This window comes from Aotus nancymaae, unplaced genomic scaffold, assembly GCF_030222135.1.
Source record: "Aotus nancymaae isolate 86718 unplaced genomic scaffold, 86718_ANA_hifiasm-v0.15.2.pri h1tg000064l_1, whole genome shotgun sequence".
In the NCBI taxonomy this organism is placed as follows: Eukaryota; Metazoa; Chordata; class Mammalia; order Primates; family Aotidae; genus Aotus; species Aotus nancymaae.
In genome coordinates, this window is record NW_026988479.1 from 7,888,056 (window position 1) to 7,911,436 (window position 23,381).

General features: G+C 43.4%; 2 protein-coding genes across 2 annotated transcripts; one reads left to right on the plus strand and one right to left on the minus strand.

Annotated features, from left to right (window-relative positions):
* Nucleotides 1-11,003: 11,003 nt before the first annotated feature.
* GDF9 (growth differentiation factor 9) lies at nucleotides 11,004-16,815 on the minus strand. The gene is made up of 3 exons (XM_021664976.2): nucleotides 15,621-16,815; nucleotides 14,357-15,418; nucleotides 11,004-12,364 (listed from the first exon to the last, which is right to left on the minus strand). Exons 2-3 carry the CDS (start codon nucleotides 14,751-14,753, stop codon nucleotides 11,394-11,396), a joined length of 1,368 nt encoding a protein of 455 aa, XP_021520651.2. The 5' UTR covers nucleotides 14,754-15,418; nucleotides 15,621-16,815; the 3' UTR covers nucleotides 11,004-11,393.
* Nucleotides 16,776-17,847, plus strand: LOC105710684 (cytochrome b-c1 complex subunit 8). The gene is made up of 3 exons (XM_012443196.3): nucleotides 16,776-16,859; nucleotides 17,045-17,211; nucleotides 17,648-17,847. Exons 2-3 carry the CDS (start codon nucleotides 17,058-17,060, stop codon nucleotides 17,740-17,742), a joined length of 249 nt encoding a protein of 82 aa, XP_012298619.1. The 5' UTR covers nucleotides 16,776-16,859; nucleotides 17,045-17,057; the 3' UTR covers nucleotides 17,743-17,847.
* Nucleotides 17,848-23,381: the final 5,534 nt, after the last annotated feature.

Here is a 23,381-nt window from a genome sequence, read left to right on the forward strand (position 1 = left end):
ACTATAAAGCCGAAGAATGGGATAACTTGTATCTTTTCATTTCACTCTAAGAACTTATGTTTCTTCTCTTATTAGAATGTTGCCACCCTACCACCTCAGAGAGATAGACCAAATAAAAAGCCGTTAAAATAAATTCCAAGTTTTTTCACTTCTCTGCACCCCCATCTCCACTGCCATAGTCCAAAACAACATCAACTCTCACCTGAACCATGACAACAACCTCTTCAAAAGGTCTCCCTGCTTTAGACTAGTCCCTGCCAAACAATACTACATAGAATATTTAGAATTTTTTTTTTTAAACTCTGTTGCCCAGACTAGAGTGCGGTAATATGATCACAGCTCACTGCAGCCTTGACTGCCTGGGCTCAAGCAATTCCCCTACTTCAGCCTCCCAAGTTGTTGGGACCACAGATGTGTACCACCACACCTGGCAATTTTTTTTTATTATTTGTAGCGATGAGGTCTCCCTGTGTTGCCCAAGCTGGTCTTGAACTCCTGGTCTCAAGCAATCTACCCACTTCAGCTTCCCAAAGTGGTGGGATGACAGGTGTGAGCTACTGCACCGGGCCAGAATGATCTATTAAACAACAACAACAACAACAGTAAAAAGAGGCCAGGGACATGGCTCATGCCTGTCATCCCAGCACTTTGGGAAGCTGAGGCTGGTGGATCACCTGAGTTCACGACCAGCCTGGCCAACATGGTGAAACCCCATCTCTACTAAAAATACAAAAAAATTAGCCGGGAATGATGGCACATGCCTAGAGTCCCAGCTGCTTGGGAGGCTGAGGCAGGACAATCGCTTGAACCTGGGAGGTGAAGGTTGCAGTGAGCAGATATTGCAACACTGCACTCCAGTCTGGGTGACAGAATAAGATTGTCTGAAAAAAAAAAAAAATCCAACCATATCAGGCCCCTGATTAAACATTCTCAATGGCTTACTTTAGAACTTGGCATACAAATCTAATGCCTGGCCAGGCATGGTGACTCATGCCTGTAATCCCAGCTATTTGGGGGGCTGAGGTGGGAGGATCGCTTGAAACTGGGAGGTCGAGTTTGCAGTGAGTCAAAATCATGCCACTGCACTCCTGCTGGGTGACAAAGTGAGGCCCTGCCTCAAAAAATAATACATAAATAATAAATCTAATACCCTTGTGCTGGCCAACAAGGTCTGGTATCACCGAGCCTGCATGGTCGTTCGACCTCTCCCATTCTACTTGCCATTCCACCCATTCCTTTTCCCCAAGACACACCAGCCACATCCAGCTCTTTCTGTTCCTAGAACACAAGTTTGTTCTCCTCTCAGGCCCTAGCCTAGAGGTTCCTGAATATGACTGCTTTTTTTTTAATTGTCTGTGTCCCCACACTATAACAAAAGCTCCATGAGAGCAAGTATCATGTCTATCTTATTTGCCATTAGACCATCTACAACGGTACCTGCCATGTAGTGTGCACCCAACAAATATTGAATAAATGGAATTGTAGTATAGAAGCCTCAGAGTTTCAAGGGAGAGGTGAAACAATGTAAAATGAAAAAATATTGAACCGTTAAGCAAATTCCATCGGGGATATAAAAACTCTTTTGATGTTAAAATCAGTATTTCCCTTGGACCAAGTAAGTTTTAATGTCAAAAATTCTATCAATGTCAATATCCTAGTTGTGATATTATGCTATAGTTTTGCAAGACTGAAGAAACTGGATAAAAGATACACAGGATCTCTATTATTTCTCGTAATTTTATATAAATCTGAAATTGTCTCTTTTAGTATATTATTTGGTATCTAAATTTACTATTTATATTACTTAGTATATTATTTTAGTATCTCTGCTAAAATAAAAAGTTTAAACAATTCTAATCAAAAGTAAGATCATTTAGTATTCACCCAGCCTACTTTTGTACTGCCACCACAAAATGTATTCCTTTATAGAATGTTCCACAGAGATGAATGCTCACTGATGAACTTAGGGTCATAGAAGACGCCTACATAGCTGATAGCCAATATCCCTCTCTGGGAGCTAAGAACATTATACTGTTCTTAACCACACACAGCGCCTGGCCCATAGTCAGTGTTCAATAAATATTTATTTAATGAGCTAATTATTTGAGAAAGCCAAAATGACATCCAGGCACAGGTTGTGAACTCTTATTACATTGACTTCTATTCCAGCATGGAAAGACACCAGCATCAAAGACAGGTCTATCAATGACTCCGTGTATTGTTCACAAAGGCCGTATTACTTTTTTTTTTTTTTTTTTTTGAGATGGAGTCTTACTCTGTTGCCCAGGCTAAAGTGTAGTGGCACAATCTCAGCTCACTGCAACCTCTGCCTCCCAGGTTCAAGTGATTCTTCTGCCTCAGCATCCCAAGTATCTGGGATTACAGGCGCCTGCCACCATGCCCAGCTCATCTTTATATTTTTAGTAGAGACAGGGTTTCACCATGCCAGCCAGGACGGTCTTGATCTCCTGACCTCGTGATCCACCCGCCTTGGCCTCCCAAAGTGCTGGGATTACAGGAGTGAGCCAGGGTGCCCGATGCCCCTATTACTCTTAAAGGAGTAAGATTCCCAAAGTGTACAGTTGACACTTATCCACATATGTCTACTCAATTCTTTGATATACAAAAATTTTTTAAAAATAAAAAATAAAATTAGTTGATACAAATTGCATTATATACTAAGGTAAGACAAGGAAATACTCTGGTAGGCCATGTATAAAATCCTGAGTCCTGGTCTTATTAACAAGGCCCTTTCTAAAAATCTACTAGTAAATATGTGGTTTGGGAAGAACAACTGAATCAGGAAGTAGCTAGCCACAAGAAGAGGCCCTATTTGACTTGTCAATTATGGTAAAGGATGAAGTGCCTGTATCCCCTGGTTGTGTTTATATTTTGTTTCTATTTAGAGAACAGTTAATGAGTTAAGCAGCATAGTTGTCTATTGTATCCATTTAGCTAATCTACATACTTAAAATATTTTTGGGTCTTACATCCTCTAAAAGAACATTTAAAAATTTTTAATTTCACTTCATTTTTCACTTTATAAGTTACAATCCTTACAAAGTTAAACACTAAAATTCGTTACATAAATTTTTTTATTATTTTTTGTTTTTTAAATTCTTATTTTTCATTAAAATCAACTTCATAAAATTTTATATAAATCAAGTTCTTCTGTCTGAGCATTTTTCTTTCCCCTCTACCCCATGAAGAGCTTTTTTTCTTTTCCCACAGACTGTCTAAATGGCACTCTAAACCAAGTCCAGTGGCTGCTGCCCTTGAAGCTGATTAGCAAAACACAAAGTATTCAACATAATACAGGAGTTGATTTAAACTGATAAAGGGCAGGAAATTCAGAGCTAAAGGTAAAACCAGCGCCTGACGTAACCCATTGTTCCTTGGCATACTAAGGCACTCATCACATTAAGTGACCTCATATCTCATCTGGACTAAATACCAAAGCTGAATGCATCTATTTAAGGCAGATGTAGCTTCATCCTTAAATTTCCAGATTTAAATCACTGTTGTCCTTTCTCATTTGTTTTCTAGAGTGACAGCTTTTATAAGAGTAAGGAAAGAAAATAGGTTTCATATGGGAGAGGGAGTTGAGCGATTAGTATATCCTTCTCAATTGTGTATAAGAGAAACTTTGAAGTTTAAACTTAGCAGGTCTATCAGCCCTGACATATTACAGGAATATTAACACTGTCCTGTGAGTGAAATTAGATTTACAAATAAAGTCTAAGAAAAAAAATTTAATGTCAAGCTATCATTATTCACCTATAGCATCAAAACACTATGCAAGTTTAGGTAAGTACTTTTTAGAACTTACCTGTAAGGATACCCAACGATTTTTCTGCTCCTGAATTTTGGCATTGACCCTAATACTTAACTTCCATCAAACTTTTCCCTTCGTTTTCTTTTCCAACTCCCCTGCTTTCTTCGTTTTGATATCTTCAGATTTCAGACCACATTCATACTTAACCACAGAACTAGGTCATGAAAAAATGAAAACAGGCCTGGCACAGTGGCTCATGGCTGTAATCCCAGCGCTTTGGGAGGCTGAGGCAGGTGGATTACCTGAAGTCAGGAGTTCAAGACCCACCTGATCAACATGTGAGACCCTGTCTCTACTAAAAATGTAAAACTAGTCACATGTGGTGGTACATCCCTGTAACCCCAGCCACTTGGGAGGTTGAGGCAGGACAATCACTTGAACCCAGGATGTGGAAGTTGCACTGAGCTGAGACAGTGTCAGTGGACTCCAGCCCAGGAAACAGGAGCAAAACTGTCTCAAAATAAATAAAAACAAATAAATAAATAAATAGATGCCAGGCACAGTGGCTCTTGCCTCTAATCACAGCACTTTGGGAGGCCGAGGAGTAGATCACAAGGTCAACAGATCGAGACCATCCTGGCCAACATGGTGAAATCCCATCTCTACTAAAAATACAAAAATTAGCTGGGCATGGTGGCAAGCTGTTGTCCTAGCTACTCAGGAGGCCAAGACAGGAGAATCGCTTGAACCCAGGAGGCAGAGGTTGCAGTCAGCCAAGATTGTGCCACAGCACTCCAGCCTGACCACAGAGCGAGACTCCATCTCATATTTTATATATAAATAAAAACATATAAGCAATAATAATTCTTTTCTGGCTCTCTCTCTCTCTATATATATATAAACCATAAATATAAAAATGATGGCTGGGCACAGTGGCTCACGCCTGTAATTCCAACACTTTGGGAAGTCAACGTGGGTGGACCTGAGGTCAGGAGTTCGAGACCAGCCTGGCCAACATGGTGAAACCCTGTCTCTACTAAAAATACAAAAATTAGCTGGAGGTGGTGGCAGGTGTCTGTAGTCCCAGCTACGCTGGAGGTTGAGGCATGAGAATTGCTTGAACCTGGGTGGGGGTGGAGGTTGCAGTGAGCCGAGATCACACCACTGCACTCCAGCATGAGTGACAGAGTGAGACTCCGCCTCAAAAATAAAAATAATAGGTTAGGAAACTATGAGGCATCATTTAGGTCAATATATATTTAGTGTGATAGATTTGAAAGCAGCCATATTAAAGGGAAGTTACATTCAATTAAGTTCAATTGTACATTGGCACCATTATTCATGCCCTTTTCATTCCACATTTTTTTTTTGAGATGGGGTCTCATTCTGTTGCCCAGGCTGGTATGCAGTGGCGCAATCTTGGCTCACTGCAACCTCAGCCTCCCAGGTTCAAGCAATTCTCCTGTCTCAGCCTCCCAGGTAGCTGGGATTTCAGGCCATGTGCCACCATACCCGGCTAATTTTTTCTATTTTTAGAGACAGAGTTTCACTACGCTGCTCAGGCTGGTCTCAAACTCCTGACCTCAAATGATCTGCCGGACTTGGCCTCCCAAAGTGGGATGAGATTACAGGTGTGAGCCATTGTGCCCGGCCCATTCCAGATGCTTTAACTTTTATTTCTAGAGATGGGATCTCACTCCATCACCCAGGCTGGAGTGCAATGACACGATCATGGCTCACTGCAACTTCCATCTCTTGGGCTTGGGTAATTAATTCTCCCATGTCAGCCTCAAGAATAGTGGGGACTACAGGTTTGAGCCATTACATCCAGCTGAATTTTTTTCTTTAAGAAATGGGGTCTCACTACATTGCCCAGGCTGGTCTTGAATTCCTGAACTCAAAGGATTCTGTCACCTTAGCCTCCCAAAATGGTAGGATTAGATGTGAGCCACCGCACTCGACCCTTTAACTTTTAAAAATGGCATAATTGGCCAGGCACGGTGGCTCATGCCTATAACCCTATTTTTTTCTTCTTCTTCTTCCAGATGGAGTCTCACTCTGTTGCCCAGGCTGGAGTATAGTGGCACAGTCTCTTGCCTCACTGAAGCCTCCACCTCCCGGGTTCAAGCAATTCTCCTGCCTCAGCCTCCCAAGTAGCTAGGATTGCAGGCACATGCCACCATGCCCAGTTAATTTTTGTATTTTTAGTAGAGGGCGGTTTCACCATGTTGGCCAGGCTAGTCTCAAATTCCTGACCTCAAGTGATCTGCCTGCCTTGGCCTCCTGAAATGCTGGGATTACAGGTATGAGCCACTGTGCCTGGCCAGTAACCCTACCACTTTGTGAGGGAGGAGGTGGGAGGATCACTTGAGCCTGGAGTTTGTAACCAACCTGGGCAACATGGCGAGACACTGTCTCTACTAAAAGTACACAAAATTAGCCAAGAGTGGTGGCACATGCCGATAGTCCCAGCTACCTGGGAGGCTGAAGTAGGAGGATCACCTGAGCCTGGCAGGTGAAGGCTATAGGGAGCCTCCAGCCTGGGCAATAGAATGAGACCCTGTCTCAAAAAACAAAACAAAAAACAAAAAGAAGAAAATTAAAGATTATCTAAACAAATGGGAAACATCTTATGTTCATGAACTGGAAGACAACATTGTTAAGATGGCAATTCTTCCCAAACTGATCTACAGATTCAATGCAATCCCTAGGAAAATCCTAGCTGACTTTTTCGCAGAAACTAATGAATTGATTCTAAAATTTATATGGTTTTAGCCAGGCACAGTGGCTAATATCTGGAATCCCAGTACTTTGGGAGGCCGAGGGAGGTGGATCACTTGAAGCCAGGAGCTGGAGACCAGCCTGGCCAACATGGCAAAACCTCATCTCTACAAAAAATACGAAAATTAGCTAGGTGTGATGACACCTGCCTGTAATGCCAGCTACTCTAGAGGCCGAGGTACAAGAATCGCTTGAACCTGGGAAGGGGAGCTGAGATCACACCACTGAGATCACACTACTGCACTCCAACCTGGATGACAGAGAAAGACTGTCTCAAAAAAAAAAAAAAATGTGTATATATATATAGAGAGAGAGACAGGGTCTTGCTCTGTCACTCTGGAGTATAGGTGTATAATCATAGCTCCATGCTGCCTTAACCTCCTGAGCTCAACAATCCTCCTGCCTCAGTCTCCCGAGTAGCTGTAACTACAGGTGTGCACCACCACACCTAGCTAATTTTTTTATTTTGATTTTTTGTAGAGACAGTGTCTCACTTTGTTACCCCCCCAGACTTGTCTCAAACTCCTAGATTCAAGCAATCCTCCTGTCTCAGGCTCCCGAAGTGCTGGCATTACAGGTGTGAGTCATCACTCCCAGCCTGGTCAACTGTTAACAAGAATTCCAAAATAATTCAACAGGAGAAAAAAATCATCTTAACAAATGATACTGAAACAACTAGATATTCACATGCAAAAGTAAGAGTGGGACCGCCACCTCACATCATATACAAATATTAACTCAAAATGGATTAGAGACTCAAGTAAAAGCTAAAATTGCAAAACCATTAGAAGAAAACATAGGGGAAAATCTTCATGACATTGATTTTACAACCCAAAATTGGATCTAGCAATGATTCCTTGGATATGACACCAAAAGCATAGGCAAAAAATTGAAAAACAGATGTTTTAGACTTACTCAAAATTGAAAACTTTTGTGCAAAGGACTATTGAGAGAGTGAAAAGGGGCTGGGCGCAGCAGCTTACGCTTACTTTGGGAGTCTGAGGTGGGCAGATAGCTTGAGCTCAGGAGTTCAAGAACACCCCAGCAACATGGTAAAACCCCATGTCTCTACCTACACACACACACACACACACACACACACACACGAGTGAAAAGTGAAAAGGTAACCCAAAGAATGAGAAAATACATTTTTAAATAGACAGGGCTGGATGCAGTGTCTCATGCCTGTAATCTCAGCACTTGGGAAGGCTGAGGCAGGCAGATCACTTGAGGTGAGGAGTTTGAGGTCAGCCTGGCCAACATGGTGAAACCCCGTTTCTACTAAAAATACAAAACTTAGCCAGGTGTGATGGCACGTGCCTGCAATCCCAGCTATCTAGGAGGCTGGAACATGAGAATCGCTTGAACCAGGGAGGTGGAGGTTGCAGTAAGCTGAGATCATGCCACTGCACTCCAGCCTGGGCAACAAAGAGAGACCCCATCTCAAAAAAAAGGAAAAGGATATGAATAGACATTTCTCCAAAGAAGATACACAAATAGTAAACACATGAAGAAATACTCAACATCCACAGTTATTAGAGAAATGCAAATCAAAACCACAATGAAGCTGCTCTGCCTATGGAGTAACTATTCTTTTACTTCTAAAAATAAACCAAACAAAAAGACAACCACACACACAGTGAGATGCCATTTCACAGCCATTAGGATAGCTATTTTATACATATATACACATACACACACATATATACACATATACACATACACACGTACTTGTAATTTTATTTGCTGTGTGTACACACACACACATACACACACACACAGAGCAAATAAAACTACAAGTGCTGGCTATGAGGTGGAGAAATTGGAATACTTGTAAATTGCTGGTAGAAATGTAAAATGCTAGGCCACAAAGAATTACCCTGGGATCCTGCTGTTCCATTTCTAGGAATAGATCCAAATGAATTGAAGGCAGAGATTCTAACAGATATTTGTAAACCAATGTTCATAGCAGCATTATTCACAATAGCTGAAAGGTAGAAACAATTGAAGAGTCCACTGATAGATGAACAAAATGTGGTATGAGTACAATGGATTATTCAGCCTTAATGAGGAAAGAAAATCTGATATATGCTACAACATGAACGAGCCTTGAAAACATCATGCTAAATGAAATAAGACAGACACAAAAGAACAAATATTAAATGATTCACTTATAGGAAGTACCTAGAACAAGCAAATTTGTAGAGATATAACAGAATAGTGGTTACCAGGGACAGCAAGGAGAAAAATGATTTTTCTTTTGAGACAGGATCTCACTCAGCCACCCAGGCTGGAGTTGGAGTGCAGTGGCACAATCATAGCTCACTGCAGCCTTGACCTCTGAGGCTCAAGTAATCCTCCTACCTCAGCCTCCTGAGTACCTGGAACTACAGGCTCATGACATCACGCCCAGCTAATTTTTGTATATTTTGTGGAGACGGAGTTTTGCAATGTTACCCAGGCTGTGATTTATTTAAATGAGTAACACTGCAGAACCCTGTCTGTTGCCCAGGCTGGGATTTTTTTTTTTTTTTTTTTTTTTTAACTCTACATGGGAAGAATTTCAGATTGGGATGATGAAAAAGTTTGAGATAGTAGTGATGGTCGGAAATCAACGTGAATGTACTTAATACTTAATGCCACTGACTTGGACACTTAAAAAATACTTAAAATAGTAAAATGTTATATATATATATATATATTACAATAAAGTAACAAAAAGGTAGCCCACAGAATGAGAGAAAATATTTGAAAATTGTATAAGAAATTTGTATCTAGAATATATAAATAACTCTCACAACTCAATAAACGATTAGAAAATGGGCAAATGATCTTAATAGAGATTTATTCAAAAAAGATATACAAATGGCTAAGAAGCAAATGAAGAGATGCTCAACATCATTAGTTATCAAAGGAATGCAAATCAAAACCACAATGAGATGCCATTTCACACCCACTTGGATGGTCAGAAAAGTCAGTTAAGTTCATTACACATTGTATGCTTATATCAAAATATCACGTGTGCCTATAAATATGTACAACTATTATATACCCATAGAAAATAAAAATAAAAACATCTCCCAAAGCCAGATGAGTGTTGAAAGGATGAGAAATCAGAACTCTCATACACTGCTGGTGGAAATGTAAAATGGTGCAGCTGGTTTGGAAAAAAATCTAGCAGTTCTTCAAATGACTAAATGTAGTTACCATATGACCTAGCAATTCCACTCTTAGGTATGTACTCCAAAGAAATAAAACTTCTACATGAATTTTATCAGCATTATTTGTAATAGCTAAAAAATGGAAACAGCCCGAACGTACATCGACAAATGGATAAACAATATTTGGTATAGCCATACAATGAAATATAGCCACTAGAAAGTATTGATACATGCTACAATACAAATGAACGTCGAAAACATGCTAAATGAAAAGAGCCAGCCTATTGTATGACCCCATTCATATGAAAGTCCTGAATCAGGAAACCTATCAACAGGTTAGTAGTTGCTTTGGGCGGGGAGTGGGGCAGGATGGGAAACAGGGGAGTACTAGCTAAAGAGTCTAAGGTTTCTTTTTGAGGTGATAAACATGTTCTAAAATTGATGATGGTGATGGTGTCCCATGTTTATGAATATACTATAAGTCATTGAATTGGACACTTGAAATGGGTAAATTATATGGTATGTGCATATTTAATGAAGCTAAAAATAGCACCAAGAAAAGATCGTTTACAAGAATGAAAAGTACTTATTACATCTAGGAGTTACTTTTGGTTTATACATCAAGGTTTTAGAAACTCAAACACAAAATCACCGTATCAAACCTACCTCTGTGCCTCCAGGGCACTCTCAAAACAGAGGTATTGAAAACCTACATAAAAACCCTAGCATCCACATTAGACCAGTCAATAACATAACCAGTCACTACTGCAAGCTTAGTAGGAACAGTTCTAAATGCAGCTAGAAAGAAGTCTGTGGGGTTGGAGTGGAGGGAGCTAAGGAAATCAGCAAAAACCAAACCAAACCACAAGACATAAAACCTTCCCTGGCTTCCTTTCATAAGGTTAGAGGTTTTAAATATATAAAGAAAAAAATACAGTTACAAAGTCTTATATATAGGTTTTCTTGGGAAAATATGCAAGGCAATTTCCTTTAAATGAATGGGACAAATGTTATTTTGTTCTGTGTGACTTGATTAATTTATATATCCCAGTTAACAAGGAGAATTAGTATATTGTTCGCCAATCACACTGAAGCAACAGAAATGGGTTAAACTGCCTACTCTCTAGTCCTATTGAGTCTCACTTCATGAGGATTCAGGTGAAGTTAGGCTCTCTTTCACCCTGAAAAAGGATCAAAAGTTGAGCTATGGCCAGTTTTTAAACACTTCCTCTCTCCCCCAAAAGATCACTTAAAAGCAATCTTTAATAAAACACACAAAAAATTCATGCCATTGACAGAAATTTATTTTTCTATTAAGACTACAATCTGAATTGCCTATTTATAGTGCAAGTCCATCCAGGATTTACGCTAATTAAGGTTTTTTTTCCCCTATCAAGAAAAAGACTCCTATGAAAAGAAAATAATAGCTCAAGGAAAAAAATGTAAAGTTCTCCATAATAATTATATTTCATTTAAATTTGGAAATAAAAAAAGGCTCTGAAGCAACAATTGATGTTATCGCATCATCCTGATAGATGCCATGTAAGGTACTAATCTACACAGGCTCCTCTTTATACAACATACGCTGCATTTTATTGAGACTTAACATATGAAGCTTTCTCTTGAAGGCACATATACTTCACCAAATAGGCTCGAGGTTTTAAGAGGACCATTTGTTAACGACAGGTACACTTTGTAGCTATCATATCTTCATACTCTTTATAGGCAATTGAGCCATCAGGCTCAATGGTCAACACACTCAAGGGGCTGTATTTGGCAGGTACGCATGATGGTCTTGGCACTGAGGAGTCCAGCTTCTCATAGATAATGTTCTGTACCATGGTGTGAACTGGAGAGCCATACCGATGTCCAACTGCCCTTGGACAGTCCCCTTTACAGTATCGAGGGTTGTACCTGTGTGGAGCCACAATCCAGTTGTCCCACTTCAGCTGACTAAAGCTAAGTCTAAAGTCATGGAGCTCACACTCATTTTGGGGAAAAAGAAACTGTTTGAAGTACTCACTCAGATTGAGGGCAGCTGGGACCAGGGGCTTCTTCAATTTAGAACTGACAGTTTCCTGACCTCTGCGGTGACGGTGATGGGAAGTTCTCCCATCCTCAGCAGCCTCTTCTCCCACAGGATAGGCAGACAGACTTCTCTCCTGGTCAGGACAGTGGGAAGGCCTCCTTTTATAGTGAAGGGAATACCACCTGTGATAAGCCTGAGCACTTGTGTCATTCAAATATAAAATGAGTGAGGGGGGCACCAGAAGAGTCATGTTAAACAAACCATTCTGTGCTGAAGGATGCTGCAGCTGGTCTTTCATGCATGTAAAATTTACAGACATGTGAACACTACTCTCGTTGGAGGCCACTAAAGGTTGAAGGAGGCTGGTCACATCAATCTCAATCCACTTGTGTTTCTTTCCAAATTCAAACTGTGAGTTAAAGTTAAATGAGTATGGACCTCTGGGGAGAGTCTTGCTAGAAAACTTTGGCTCCTTCATCATCAGGTTGCACACACATTTGATAGCAGAGGAAAAAGAAACTGAGTCATTGATAGTGTACAGCAAGACTGACTTGAGTAAGTGTTCAACGGTAGTAATGCGATCCAGGTTAAACAGCAGGTCCACTGATGGAAGAATTCCTGAGAAGAAAAACAATCTAGCAGTAGTGCTTGAATATGAGTCAACATAACAGGCAGTCAAGTCAAGGAATCAGTACTTTGTAATATGCTTTCTCCCTTCTTTTTTCTGCTTTCTCAAGACTCAAAAAAGAGATTGGGGTTTAATATAGAAAAGGAAAGCAATTGGTACCATTACTAATTCCCAGCAACCATACTGGACATTTTATCTCTAGAAAGTCAGATTTGGTGGTGAATTAAAGTACCAGGGAATCACTACATTCTGAGGTTTCATTTTTATTTTTTTCAAGACAGGGTCTCACTCTGTTACCCAGGCTGGAGTGCAGTGGCACCATCATGGCCACTGCACTCTCAACCTCCCAGGCTCAACTGATCCTCCCACCTTAGCCTCCCAAGTAGTTGGGCCTACAGGTGTGAGCCACCACGCCCAGCTAATTTTTTGTTTTTGTAGAGACAAGGTCTCGCCATGTTGCCCAGGCTGTTCTCCAACTTCTGGGCTCAGGTGATCCTCCCGCCTCAACCTCCCAAAGTGCTGGAAGCACAGGCATGAGCCATTGTGCTCAGCCTGAAGTTTCATTCTGAATAATTTGCTCCAAACACAGAAGCAGCTGATAAAGAAAGTAGTATTTTTCTCTTGGATCGTCTCTAGAGGGCACACCATAATAAAAACACTTAACAGACTTATTAAGATGACATTCCAAGCCTTAGTGAAGAAAGTCAATTTACAACAAGGTAATCGTCCGAGTTAATTTAGAACACTTGAGATTAAAAACAGATGCTCTAAAACCACTATATTAAAATAGGATATTAAGGAAGGAAAAAGGGTTTTTTGTTTGGAGACAGAGTCTTGCTCTGTTGCCCAGGCTAGGGTGCAATGGTGCAATCTCAGCTCACTGCAACCTCTGCCTCCCAGGTTCAAGCCATTCTCCTTCCTCAGCTTCCCAAGCAGCTGGGACTATAGGAATGCACCACCATGCCCAGCTAATTTTTGTATTTTTAGTAGAGATGGGGTTTCACCATGTTGACCAGGCTGGTCTCGAACTCCTGACCTCAAGTGATTTGTCCGCCTCAGCCTCCCAAAGTGCTGGAATTACAAGCTTGAGCCACTGTGCCTGGCCTAGGAGAAAGGATTTTAAGCAGACACAACTGCCCTGTTGGGGTCCAGTGATTTTAAATCAAGAGCTAACGGTTGCTGGGCTCAACTGGCTCACATTTGTAATCCCAGCACTTTAGGAGGCCGAGGCGGGTGGATCACCTGTCAGGAGTTCAAGACCAGCCTGACCAATATGGTGAAACCCCATCTCTACTAAAAATACAAAAATTAGCTGTGCACGGTGCTGTGCACCTATAGTCCCGGCTACTCAGGAGGCTGAGGCAGGAGAATGACTTGAACCCGGGAGGCGGAGGTTGCAATGAGCCGAGATTACACCACTGCACTCTAGCCTGGGCCACAGAGCAAGACTCAGTCTCAGAGGGGGAAAAAAAAAAAAAAAAAAGCTGGTAAATATGTTACTTTTTTAAAGCACCACATCCAACTGCTGAGTCAAACTGTGGGCTAATATTTTGTTCTTGTAAGGGCTGACTGTTCCAAATGGGGACTTAAGATTTTCTCTCAAAGAAAACAACAAGGAAAAAATATCCTATTTAACATGGCACACCAATAGCTGTAAGAGATGTTTAAAGCCCATTTCCGGGCCAAAAGCTTAGTGGTATAGAAAGAGATGCTACTATTCTCTAGCAGCATTTCCCCTCAGCCTTGAAAGCCATTAAGTCTCTGGTGTCACTTTAAAATTCCATCATGTAAGCCCACCTTAACCAATGAGAGCATTAGGAACAAACAATAAGCTCAAGTCCCAGATTTGTTTCAGCTGGATACTGAGTTTTATGCAAAATAAAATGCAATTCAAGGAGCTAGGCTCAGTTCCTTTCTGTAACTGAAATGCAGAAGTGTTTATCATCCTCCCTCCATCCAGTTACCAATCTGCTTTTACACACCTGTTACCTGGTCTCCAGGAGCCTGCTTGTGCTGGGTACAGGGGGTGAAGAGCCGAACAGTGTTGTAGAGGTGACTTCTATTGGATTTAGGAATCCCTTCCTTCGTAGCGTATGTCTTATAGAGCTTCTTCATGTAGTGCAAAGCTCTGGAGTCTGGCTGCAGCCTAGGTGCCCCACCTCGCCCACCAGAGAGAACTTTGAAAAGCGGGGGAAGGAGGCCAGCTCTGTCTCTCTCATCTGTAGGCTGCAGCAAGGACCAAGGCTTAGCCTCAGATGCCAACTCAGCACTAGCAGCAATCTGAGCATCTACCCTAGAAGCCTGAGAACCAACACTAATAGGAAAACACAGCCAGGCAAAGCAGCAAAACCAAAGGAGGAATTTGCTGGGAAGTGCCATGGCTTGGGAGAACTAGTGAGGAACATATTTCTCCATGCCAGTCCTCTTCCTAAAAGCCAGGAAGAGCCTAGCTTGGTCTCTTAAATAAATTTTAGGTGTGGGTGGAAGAGCGTCACCTCTGTAATCAGGCCTCAAGTATGCCTAGCTGAAGATGATTTTTATCAGCTCTATATCAAGCAGCTGATAACACCTTATTCAGCCAATTTATTCATCAGATAGAGAACTGGTTATTTAGCTTTCCTCTCTTTTCCCCTGCCATTTACTTAAAACCTGTCACTGTTATACTACTGGGCTAGCTATGTAGCTGAAAGTCTAGGATAAATTGAGGAATTATCTTAAATCTCTCAATTTTTGAGAAATTTAGATTCTTAAAATGTTTGTTAGGTGATGCTGAAACTTCTGAGGCATGTGGAAAAGCTAACCAATTATTCATGATGATACTCAGATCTGTTGGTATGCAACGAACATACGGTGTTAGCTTTACTCTTCCTCTTAATTTATCTCCACTGCCTCTTCCACTTCCAGGTGTTTACAATATGTAATTATTCACTGCATGTTAATTTGAGGGGTGAGAAAGTCATAATTGGCATAGAAGTTCCCAGTCGTCCCAGGTGGCTGGGTACAGAATATGTACTTGGAGTATTGCAATTGTATTTGCAATGTTCCTAAAAGAGAAGGACATTACCTTTAATCTTGATTTATTTTTAAATATAACATCTTGATGTCCTTACTTTGGTCTACACACTCATCTATATATATTTTGGTTGAAAGGTTTTGGGATGTTTGCAGATGCTATAAAATAAATGTTTTATTTTTTATTATTCATCCAAATGGTGGTAGCATTCGCTATAGCATTTCTGTCCTTACCTGTATTTCTGTTTTTGCCTTGGAGCTGAGACCAGGCTAGACATTATGGTTTAGAAAAATGAGGCAAAGGAGCACCACAAAAAGCTGAAATGAGGGGATATTCAGCGCCACCCCGAAGGAGACTATGCTGGAAGAAAGTCAACTCACACTCATAGTACAAGATACAAAGCCAGTCTGTGCAGTAGCTAGATTGAGAAAACTAAGGTATGTCTGCAAAATATAAGTTGAGTGCCTGCCGAGCCTCTGTGGTCCGTAAGCATTGTTATAAAACACACTCAACTGTTGAATGAGTTTGGTCCTAGATTAGATATGGCCAGCAATTCCACTAACAAAACATTGACAGCCGCCGCATGGTGAGCTGCACAGGACAACAGCATCGTTAAGCAGAACGCACTTGAGGGAAAACACAAGAAGGCCTCTCACCCGACATTCCTTGCTTCTCACGTGGGGAGAGGAAAGAACTGGGGCATGGTGATACCCCCCACCCCACGCAAACCATCTGGGGAGGAGGCTGGCTGCTGCCGACGCAGCCTCAGTGTTCATCAAATGCTTGATGATTTTTGTGGCTGAATTTCAAGAAACGTTTGTATTATCTCTTGGGACTGTTACAGCCTGCCAGTGGACTCTAAAACAGAGGTTACCAAGAAAAGCCTTAGATGTGTGTCCCTGATGTTGGTGCTGGGGTTGCTGGTGGCCTGAAAATAACGGATCCGCCTTTGAGCTACTGGCCAAGACCAAATAAAACCTCGCGCTCCTCTGCTGCGGGGTGGCCTGGCCTCGAGACTCAGAGGCGCTCTGTCCACAGCCGGGAGTACTCGGAGGCCCCAAGCTCCTGGCCAGCGCGGTCCCCAGGTCGACAGGCCCCTTCCTTGTCACCTCTTTGTCCCCTCACCCGCCTCCCGCATTCGACCGCTTCCTGATTGGACTCCACAGAAAGGCCGACGGCTGAGAAGTGTGAGCGCCTCCGCCTGTCCCCTGCTCCCCAAAGCCCGCTCAATCCCAAACGTCCTCCGCTAGGCTCCAAGCCACCGACCCAGGGAGGGCCTCCAAGGCACCGCCCACCTACGGGTCACTCAGTCAGGACACTTCTTTCTGGGACAAAGGCGTCACCCCTAGAGACAGCAGGAAAATGGTATCTCCCAGAAGTGACCTCACGTCCTCCAAGAGCGGCTTCCGATCTTACCGGAAGTGACGAACGAGTCCACCGGATCGGTGACTGTGGAGGGGTCGGGGATTCCTGTGCGTGAGTGGCGTCTGGTTGTGCTGTGTTAGTGGACCCTGGGAGGCTAAGGGTGCACCCCTCCCTGGGCTGGGGAAGGATAAGGAGTGCAGGGGCAGGCGTCTGGGTTTGGGGACAGAACCCCGCGGGGACTGCGGCGCTTTGCGAAAGCGAGCCAAGCGCCCGTCCGCCCTCGGTCCTGCAGGGCCGCCGCCACCATGGGCCGCGAGTTTGGGAATCTGACGCGGATGCGGCATGTGATCTCCTACAGCTTGTCACCTTTCGAGCAGCGCGCCTTCCCGCACGTCTTCTCTAAAGGAGTCCCCAACGTGGTGCGCCGCACTCGGGAGTCTTTCCTTCGTGTGGTGCCGCGTGAGTGCCCAGGGCCCGCGGGGGCGGGAGGCTGGACCCCAGCAGCAGCAGCAGTCACTGCGGCTCCCCTCTGAGCTCTGGCGGTCGGGCAGGCGCTCTGTAGTTTGCAGTACACACCTTTCTCGTTGAATATTCGTGACCGCCCTTAAGCTGGTCATATTATCCTCCGCATCTTACACGGGGAAAACTGAGTTACAGAACTGAAATGACTGGCTCAGGGTCACTCGGGTGATTCCAGCATGTTCCTCTGAGGTCATCTTTATCCAGTTCTTACCAGTGGTGAAATGCTTTGTAAAACATGCAGCAGATAGTGATGATAGTTGCACGGCCTTGGATATGCTAAGAAATACTGAAGTGTATACTTTAAACAAGAGGACTGAGACCTCTTATTTTTTCTTCTTTATGTCTTATATGTGTGCTCTCTTGGTTTTTAAAGCGTTTATAGCGTTTTATCTTCTCTACACATGGGGGACTGAAGAGTTTGAGAGATCCAAGAGGAAGAATCCGGCTGACTACGAAAATGACAAATGAGCAACGCATCCGAATGACAGTTCCCTGACTCTGAAAGACCTTTCTCTGGAAGAGGAGTCTGCATTGTAGTCTCTTAAAGACACAGTAAACTTCCTATGGTCTGCACTGTTGTGATTGTACATTTTTGTGAACAGAATCCTGTGTGACCCCTAATATTCAAGTTCATGAAGCTCCCCTCCTCAGCATGAGTCTTGGAAGTTTTTACCTGGTCTAGGGTTTTAGTGAAGGCGCAAGGCTCGCCTTTTGTTCCATAATCTACAAGAAAGTAGCTACAGCTAACCGTTTGTGGGTGACATGGGCTATGGGGAGTGCTGGTTCTTGGTTCTCTGCTGCCATAACAATAAAGTCTAGTAACTATATTGTAATTACTATATTTCAGGTACACTTTTTTTTTTTTGAGAGGGAGTTTCACTCTTCTTGCCCAGGGTGGAGTGCAATAGCGCGATCTCGGCTCACTGCAACCTCTGACTCCAGGGTTCAAGCCTTTCTCCTGCCTCAGCCTCCCGAGTAGCTGGGATTACAGGCATGTGTCACCACGCCTGGCTAATTTTTTGTATTTTTAGTAGAGGAGGGGTTTCCCCATATTGGTCAAGCTGGTCTCGAACTCCTGACCTCAGGTGATCCGTCCACCTCAGCCTTCCAAAGTGCTGGGATGACAGGCGTGAGCCACTGTGCCTGGCTTTTTTTTTTTTGAGATACAGTCTTGCTCTGTCACCCAGGCTGGAGTGCAGTGGTGCAATCTCTGCTCACTGTCACCTCTGCCTTCTGGGTTCCAGCAATTCTCCTGCCTCAGCCTCCCAAGTAGCTGGGATTATAGGTGCAGGCCACCACGCCTGGCTAATTTTTTGTATTTTTAGTAGAGACAGGGTTTCACCATGTTGGCCAGGCTGGTCTATAACTCCTGACCTTAGGTGATCTGCCTGCCTCAGCGTCGCAAAGTGCTGGGATTACAGGCGTCAGCCACTGCAAGCCCGGCTTCGAGTACTCTTCTTATCCACACAAATGAACTGTGAAACCTCACAAGCACTCTTGATGTATCATCCTCTTTTTGCAGATGAGGAAACAGTCACAGAGATTAAGTAATTTGCCAGAAAGTATACAGCAGTGAATGGTGGAGTCTTGCACTAAAGTGATGCTCTTAAAGCTATGCTTTAATTCTGGGGTGTCCAATCTTTTGGCTTCCCTGAGTCACACACGAAATACGCTATGATAGTTGATGAGCTTTAAAAAAATTACGAAAACTCAATGTTTTAAGAAAACTCAATTTTTGTTGGGTCAGATGCTGCCCACGGGCTGCAGGTTGGACAAGCTTGCTCTACTCCCTTTCCTCCTAAGGCAGGCCTTAGCCTGAGGGGATGCCAGCTACAAAATGGATGAGGTGATCCCTTGGCCTCCACAGAAGTTTTCTGTTTCTGTGCCAGGGAGCCAACAATGTTTTAAACCATATGTGGTTCATAAAGCCTCAAATATGTACTCTGGCTCTTTATGAAAAAAAGTTAGTCGTCCCTGCTCTAGAGTGCTTACATTCTTTTTTTTTGGTAGAAAAGGTACCATTTCCTCTTCGCCCACCAGGAGATGGTGGGGGTAGATGTGGTTGGCAGTTTTATGCCTCTAGTCCCTCAGAGAGGCTTCTCTAAGCTTGCGGGCAGGGATCTCACCTGGGGTAGTGCTTATGTGGAATAAGGTGAGTTGTCATAGCTCAGTCAGTACAGTATATAATATGAGACCTGTTCACAGAAACTCTTCTAAGGACACTTCTGCTAGCAGCAACTTTTATTCTGGCTGAGACTATATTATCCTAATTACTGCTATTGCCTTTTTTTTTTTGAGACAGAGTTTCACTGTTGTTACCCAGGCTGGAGTGCAATGGCGCGATCTCGGCTCACCGCAACCTCCGCCTCCTGGGTTCAGGCAATTCTCCTGCCTCAGCCTCCTGAGTAGCTGGGATTACAGGCACGTGCCACCATGCCCAGCTAATTTTTTGTATTTTTAGTAGAGACGGGGTTTCACCATGTTGACCAGGATGGTCTTGATCTCTTGACCTCGTGATCCACCCGCTTCGGCCTCCCAAAGTGCTGGGATTACAGGCGTGAGCCACCGCACCCGGCCCTTCTATTGCCTTTCAACAATCAAAAGATACTTCAAAACATGGCTGGATTCGGTGGCTCATGCCTGTAATCCCAGCACTTTGAGAGGCTGAAGTGGGTGATCACAGCCTGGCCAACATGGTGAAACCCCATCTCTCTCCTAAAAATATAAAAATTAGCTGAGTATGGTGGTGCACACTTGTAATCCCAGCTACTCAGGAGGCTAAGGCAGAATTGCTTGAACCCAGGTGGTGGAGGTCTCAGTGAGTAGATACTGTGCCACCGCACTCCAGCTTGGGTGGCAGAGTGAGACTTCAAACAAAACCTAAAAGATAAACAACTACATTGTGAGGCAGGATATGGGGAGAAGGTTGAGTCTTGGGCTCATCCTCCTAGCCCATCACTTCCTCGTTGTGTGATATAGTGTGGAACTATTAATATAAAGTTCTTGGGTTGTGGTGATGGTGAAATGAATGACAAATGTCTGGCAAGGTGGTACAGGGTTAACACAGGACAACTAACTGAATAACTCTTCCACCCCCAAAAGACAGTTCAATTTTCCCATTTGCCTCTTGGTCCAGGTTTATTCCGAGGTCTTGCAACATATTTGGGTCACAGACTGAGGAAACTGTGGACCCGTACTTACCTTGCATAGCTTCAAAAAGTTCACGGCCCAGGAAAGGACCACTGCTTTGAGAGGCCATTAATGTCTTTCACCCCCTGATAATGTCTTTCACCCCATGATGTTTGCCCCAAGCCTCCAAAGTAGATAGCCACCCTCTCCCATCTTGCTTGCCGCCTTCTACACTTAGACTATTTCTCCCTGGTTCTTTGATTCCTTTGGAGAGACCAGCTCAAAAGATCCAAACCCCTTTTCTCAGCCCAAACCAGGCACCGAGCCTGTTTTTTTATTCCAGGAGTGCTCTACTGAGATCACTCTGCCCGTTAGCCCTGTGATGTGTGGAGCTTCTGCTCTGCATGAAATTAATCTGCTTTAAGCCTATGTCTTATCAAGGGGCTTCCCTCTCTAAGTTTGGGGGCATGGATCTGACCTGTGTGGCAGGTGTGCTGAGGTAGTAGGTGTGTGGTAAGTGGTGAGTTTTAGCAGCTTAGTGCTCCTATACATCATCTGGGATCATTTTAGGGGACATTCTATTTGCAGAAATCCTCAGAGGAGGATCTGAGTAAAGCCTTTTTAAGAGAGGACAGCTGCTGTGGGCTTCAGGGCCAGCAGCCCATCCAGAGCCTCCAGCCCTGGGTGTTGAGCCTTTGCTTGCTACTCTGGCACAACCACTTGCTCCATTTAACCTTTCTTTCTCCAAATGTTCCTGCCCCCACAAGTGCTTTTATCTGCGGGCTGCAGAGTCTGGTGAAAGGAATGCCCTTGCTCTTTTAGTTTGCCAACAGTCCTCAAAATGCTAGGGTAGGCCCAAAAGTCTATGCCAGTTCCAGCCAGCAAAAAAGCAAATACACTTTGACCCATTGTTGAAATTTTACCTGGAAAAGTTTTCCCATTTCAGGGTCTTTCATCTTTTATTAGGTGCCTTCTGCTTAGGGACAGCAAAAAAAGTTTCCAATTACTGCCAACTCCTACTCAGTGACCTGGAATGTGTTTCAAGCAGCTGCTCATCTATCTACACCCTCTTTCTCCCATTTCATCCTAGGCATTTGCCTCAGAAGCATACAATCTCTGAAGAGTTGTATCCAGAGTTACCAAGCTCTCAGCTATCGAATCTGCTTCAGTCTCATTTTCTTCTTGTAAATTAATCGTTTGAACCCCCAAAGTGAAAGAACAGGAGACTAAAGCCCAGAGAGGGTAAGGGCTGGCCTATGGGCAGTTGCACTCTAGACCCCAGGCTACTGCTTCCCAGCCAAGCATTCTATCTTCTTACGGCTGAAACTGTTAAAGCCTACTTAGGCCTTCCTATGGGAGGAAGGTGCATATAGTTACGTAGTTATGTGTCTATGCGCTGAGCAAAATACTTGATTGTAGAGTCCATGAATTTTTTTTTTTTAAATTTCAAGAAGAGACCTTCACAGTCTCTCAAGTATGGGATGGCTGTGGACGAATGCTGTCAATTCAGCTAAGTGCTGCCTGGATGTTGCTTTGTGTTTGATTTTTGCTCCATACTTAACTAAAACAACTACAGAGTTCATGTAGATATATGTTGAAATACATTCCCCTTCCCCAACAGTGGTTCCTTCCACAGACAGTAACTAATGGTTTCTTCTTTTGGGGAGAGGGCGGCATACAACATAGAGGCTTGAACCAAAGGCCTCTGCAGTGTTGCCACACTCATGAGGATGAATAGTCTTTTCCCCCTACACACGGAGGGCCAAGGGCTTTAAGCTCTTTCCTTGACGGTCTTACCGGCTTTACAAATTAACACAACAGGCTAGTTTGATCCTGTTTGAAGTACAGGAAGGCAGAAATGGAGAATTAGAAGAATTACTCATCTTTTGGATGAGCAGTTTCCAAATCCCATTTGGCACGTCACTCTAGACTGGTGAAGGGGAGGCTGGCACTGAGTCCACAGACCCAACTGGCTCTAGGACATCACGTTGTTCAGTCTTTTGCTTATCTAATCACATTTGTGTTCTTACCCAATGTTCATTAGGTCAGCACATAGCCACTTCCCCACCCCACAAAAGTTCCCAGTTAGGCCCCTAGCTGGGATCATCCAGTATCCAAGCTCAGGGATGAAGGGAGGGAGCAGCTAACTAGTCTAAACTGGTTAGTTGGTTATATAGGTCTTTTCTCAATGTTCCTAACGTGCAAACAGTGACATCCCCCTCAAGGCTTGGCTCCATGATTCTGAGAGGACTAAAACCAGGACAGTCAGATTTGTGGTCACATCCTGCCCAATTCCAGCTCGGAGGTCCATCAAACCATCTGCTTCTCCCTTGGCAAGAAGCTCCATCTGCCTGATAGCAGGGTCAGTGGCCATCCTTTTCTACCTTCAGCTATTGTGCATCTCCTGTTTTTCTTGGGGTAAAGGAACAAGCTGATTCTTATCCAAATACCCAACCTATGACGATGAGAAAGGCCTTGGGAAGGGGTATTAGCCAAGTTTTCAGTGTGATGCCTGGCAGATAGAATTTGTTGTATTTGTCTTAAGCTTATTATCCTCCCAGGTCATAGAAAGATCTAAAGTCCAATGAATCTCCTTACTCAGAATTCACACCTTTCCCCTCAAACTTAAAATGTCCATGCCATTTCACAAGTACCTATAACTACGCATAGTTTAGATACATGTCCTCCCTTTGTCTCAGTAGAGCACTCCCTTCGTCTAGAAATCAGCAGCAGTTCCTACTTAAACTGATGAAATGCTTTGGGCTTCGGAGGTATCTCATCCCTATGCCTGCTGCCCTGAAGCAGCAGGAAGGAAAGGCCTCACTCAACTACTGGAAAGCAAGCCCATAATTCAAGGCTTTTAATATAGTCACTACACAAGTTCTCCCTCTGATTTAGGGGATCTTGTTACCTCCTCATCTACATGTGCTTAAAGACAAAAAGAAACCTATAATTATTCAATTCACCTGTGGTCCAAA

Coding starts and splice junctions, on each gene's coding strand:
- LOC105710684 (XM_012443196.3), top strand. CDS start 17,058: ATGGGCCGCGAGTTTGGGAATCTGACGCGGATGCGGCATGTGATCTCC. Junction 17,212..17,647: donor TTTCCTTCGTGTGGTGCCGC/GTGAGTGCCCAG, acceptor TGGTTTTTAAAG/CGTTTATAGCGTTTTATCTT.
- GDF9 (XM_021664976.2), bottom strand. CDS start 14,753: ATGGCACTTCCCAGCAAATTCCTCCTTTGGTTTTGCTGCTTTGCCTGG. Junction 12,365..14,356: donor TCCTGGAGACCAGGTAACAG/GTGTGTAAAAGC, acceptor TTTTCTTCTCAG/GAATTCTTCCATCAGTGGAC.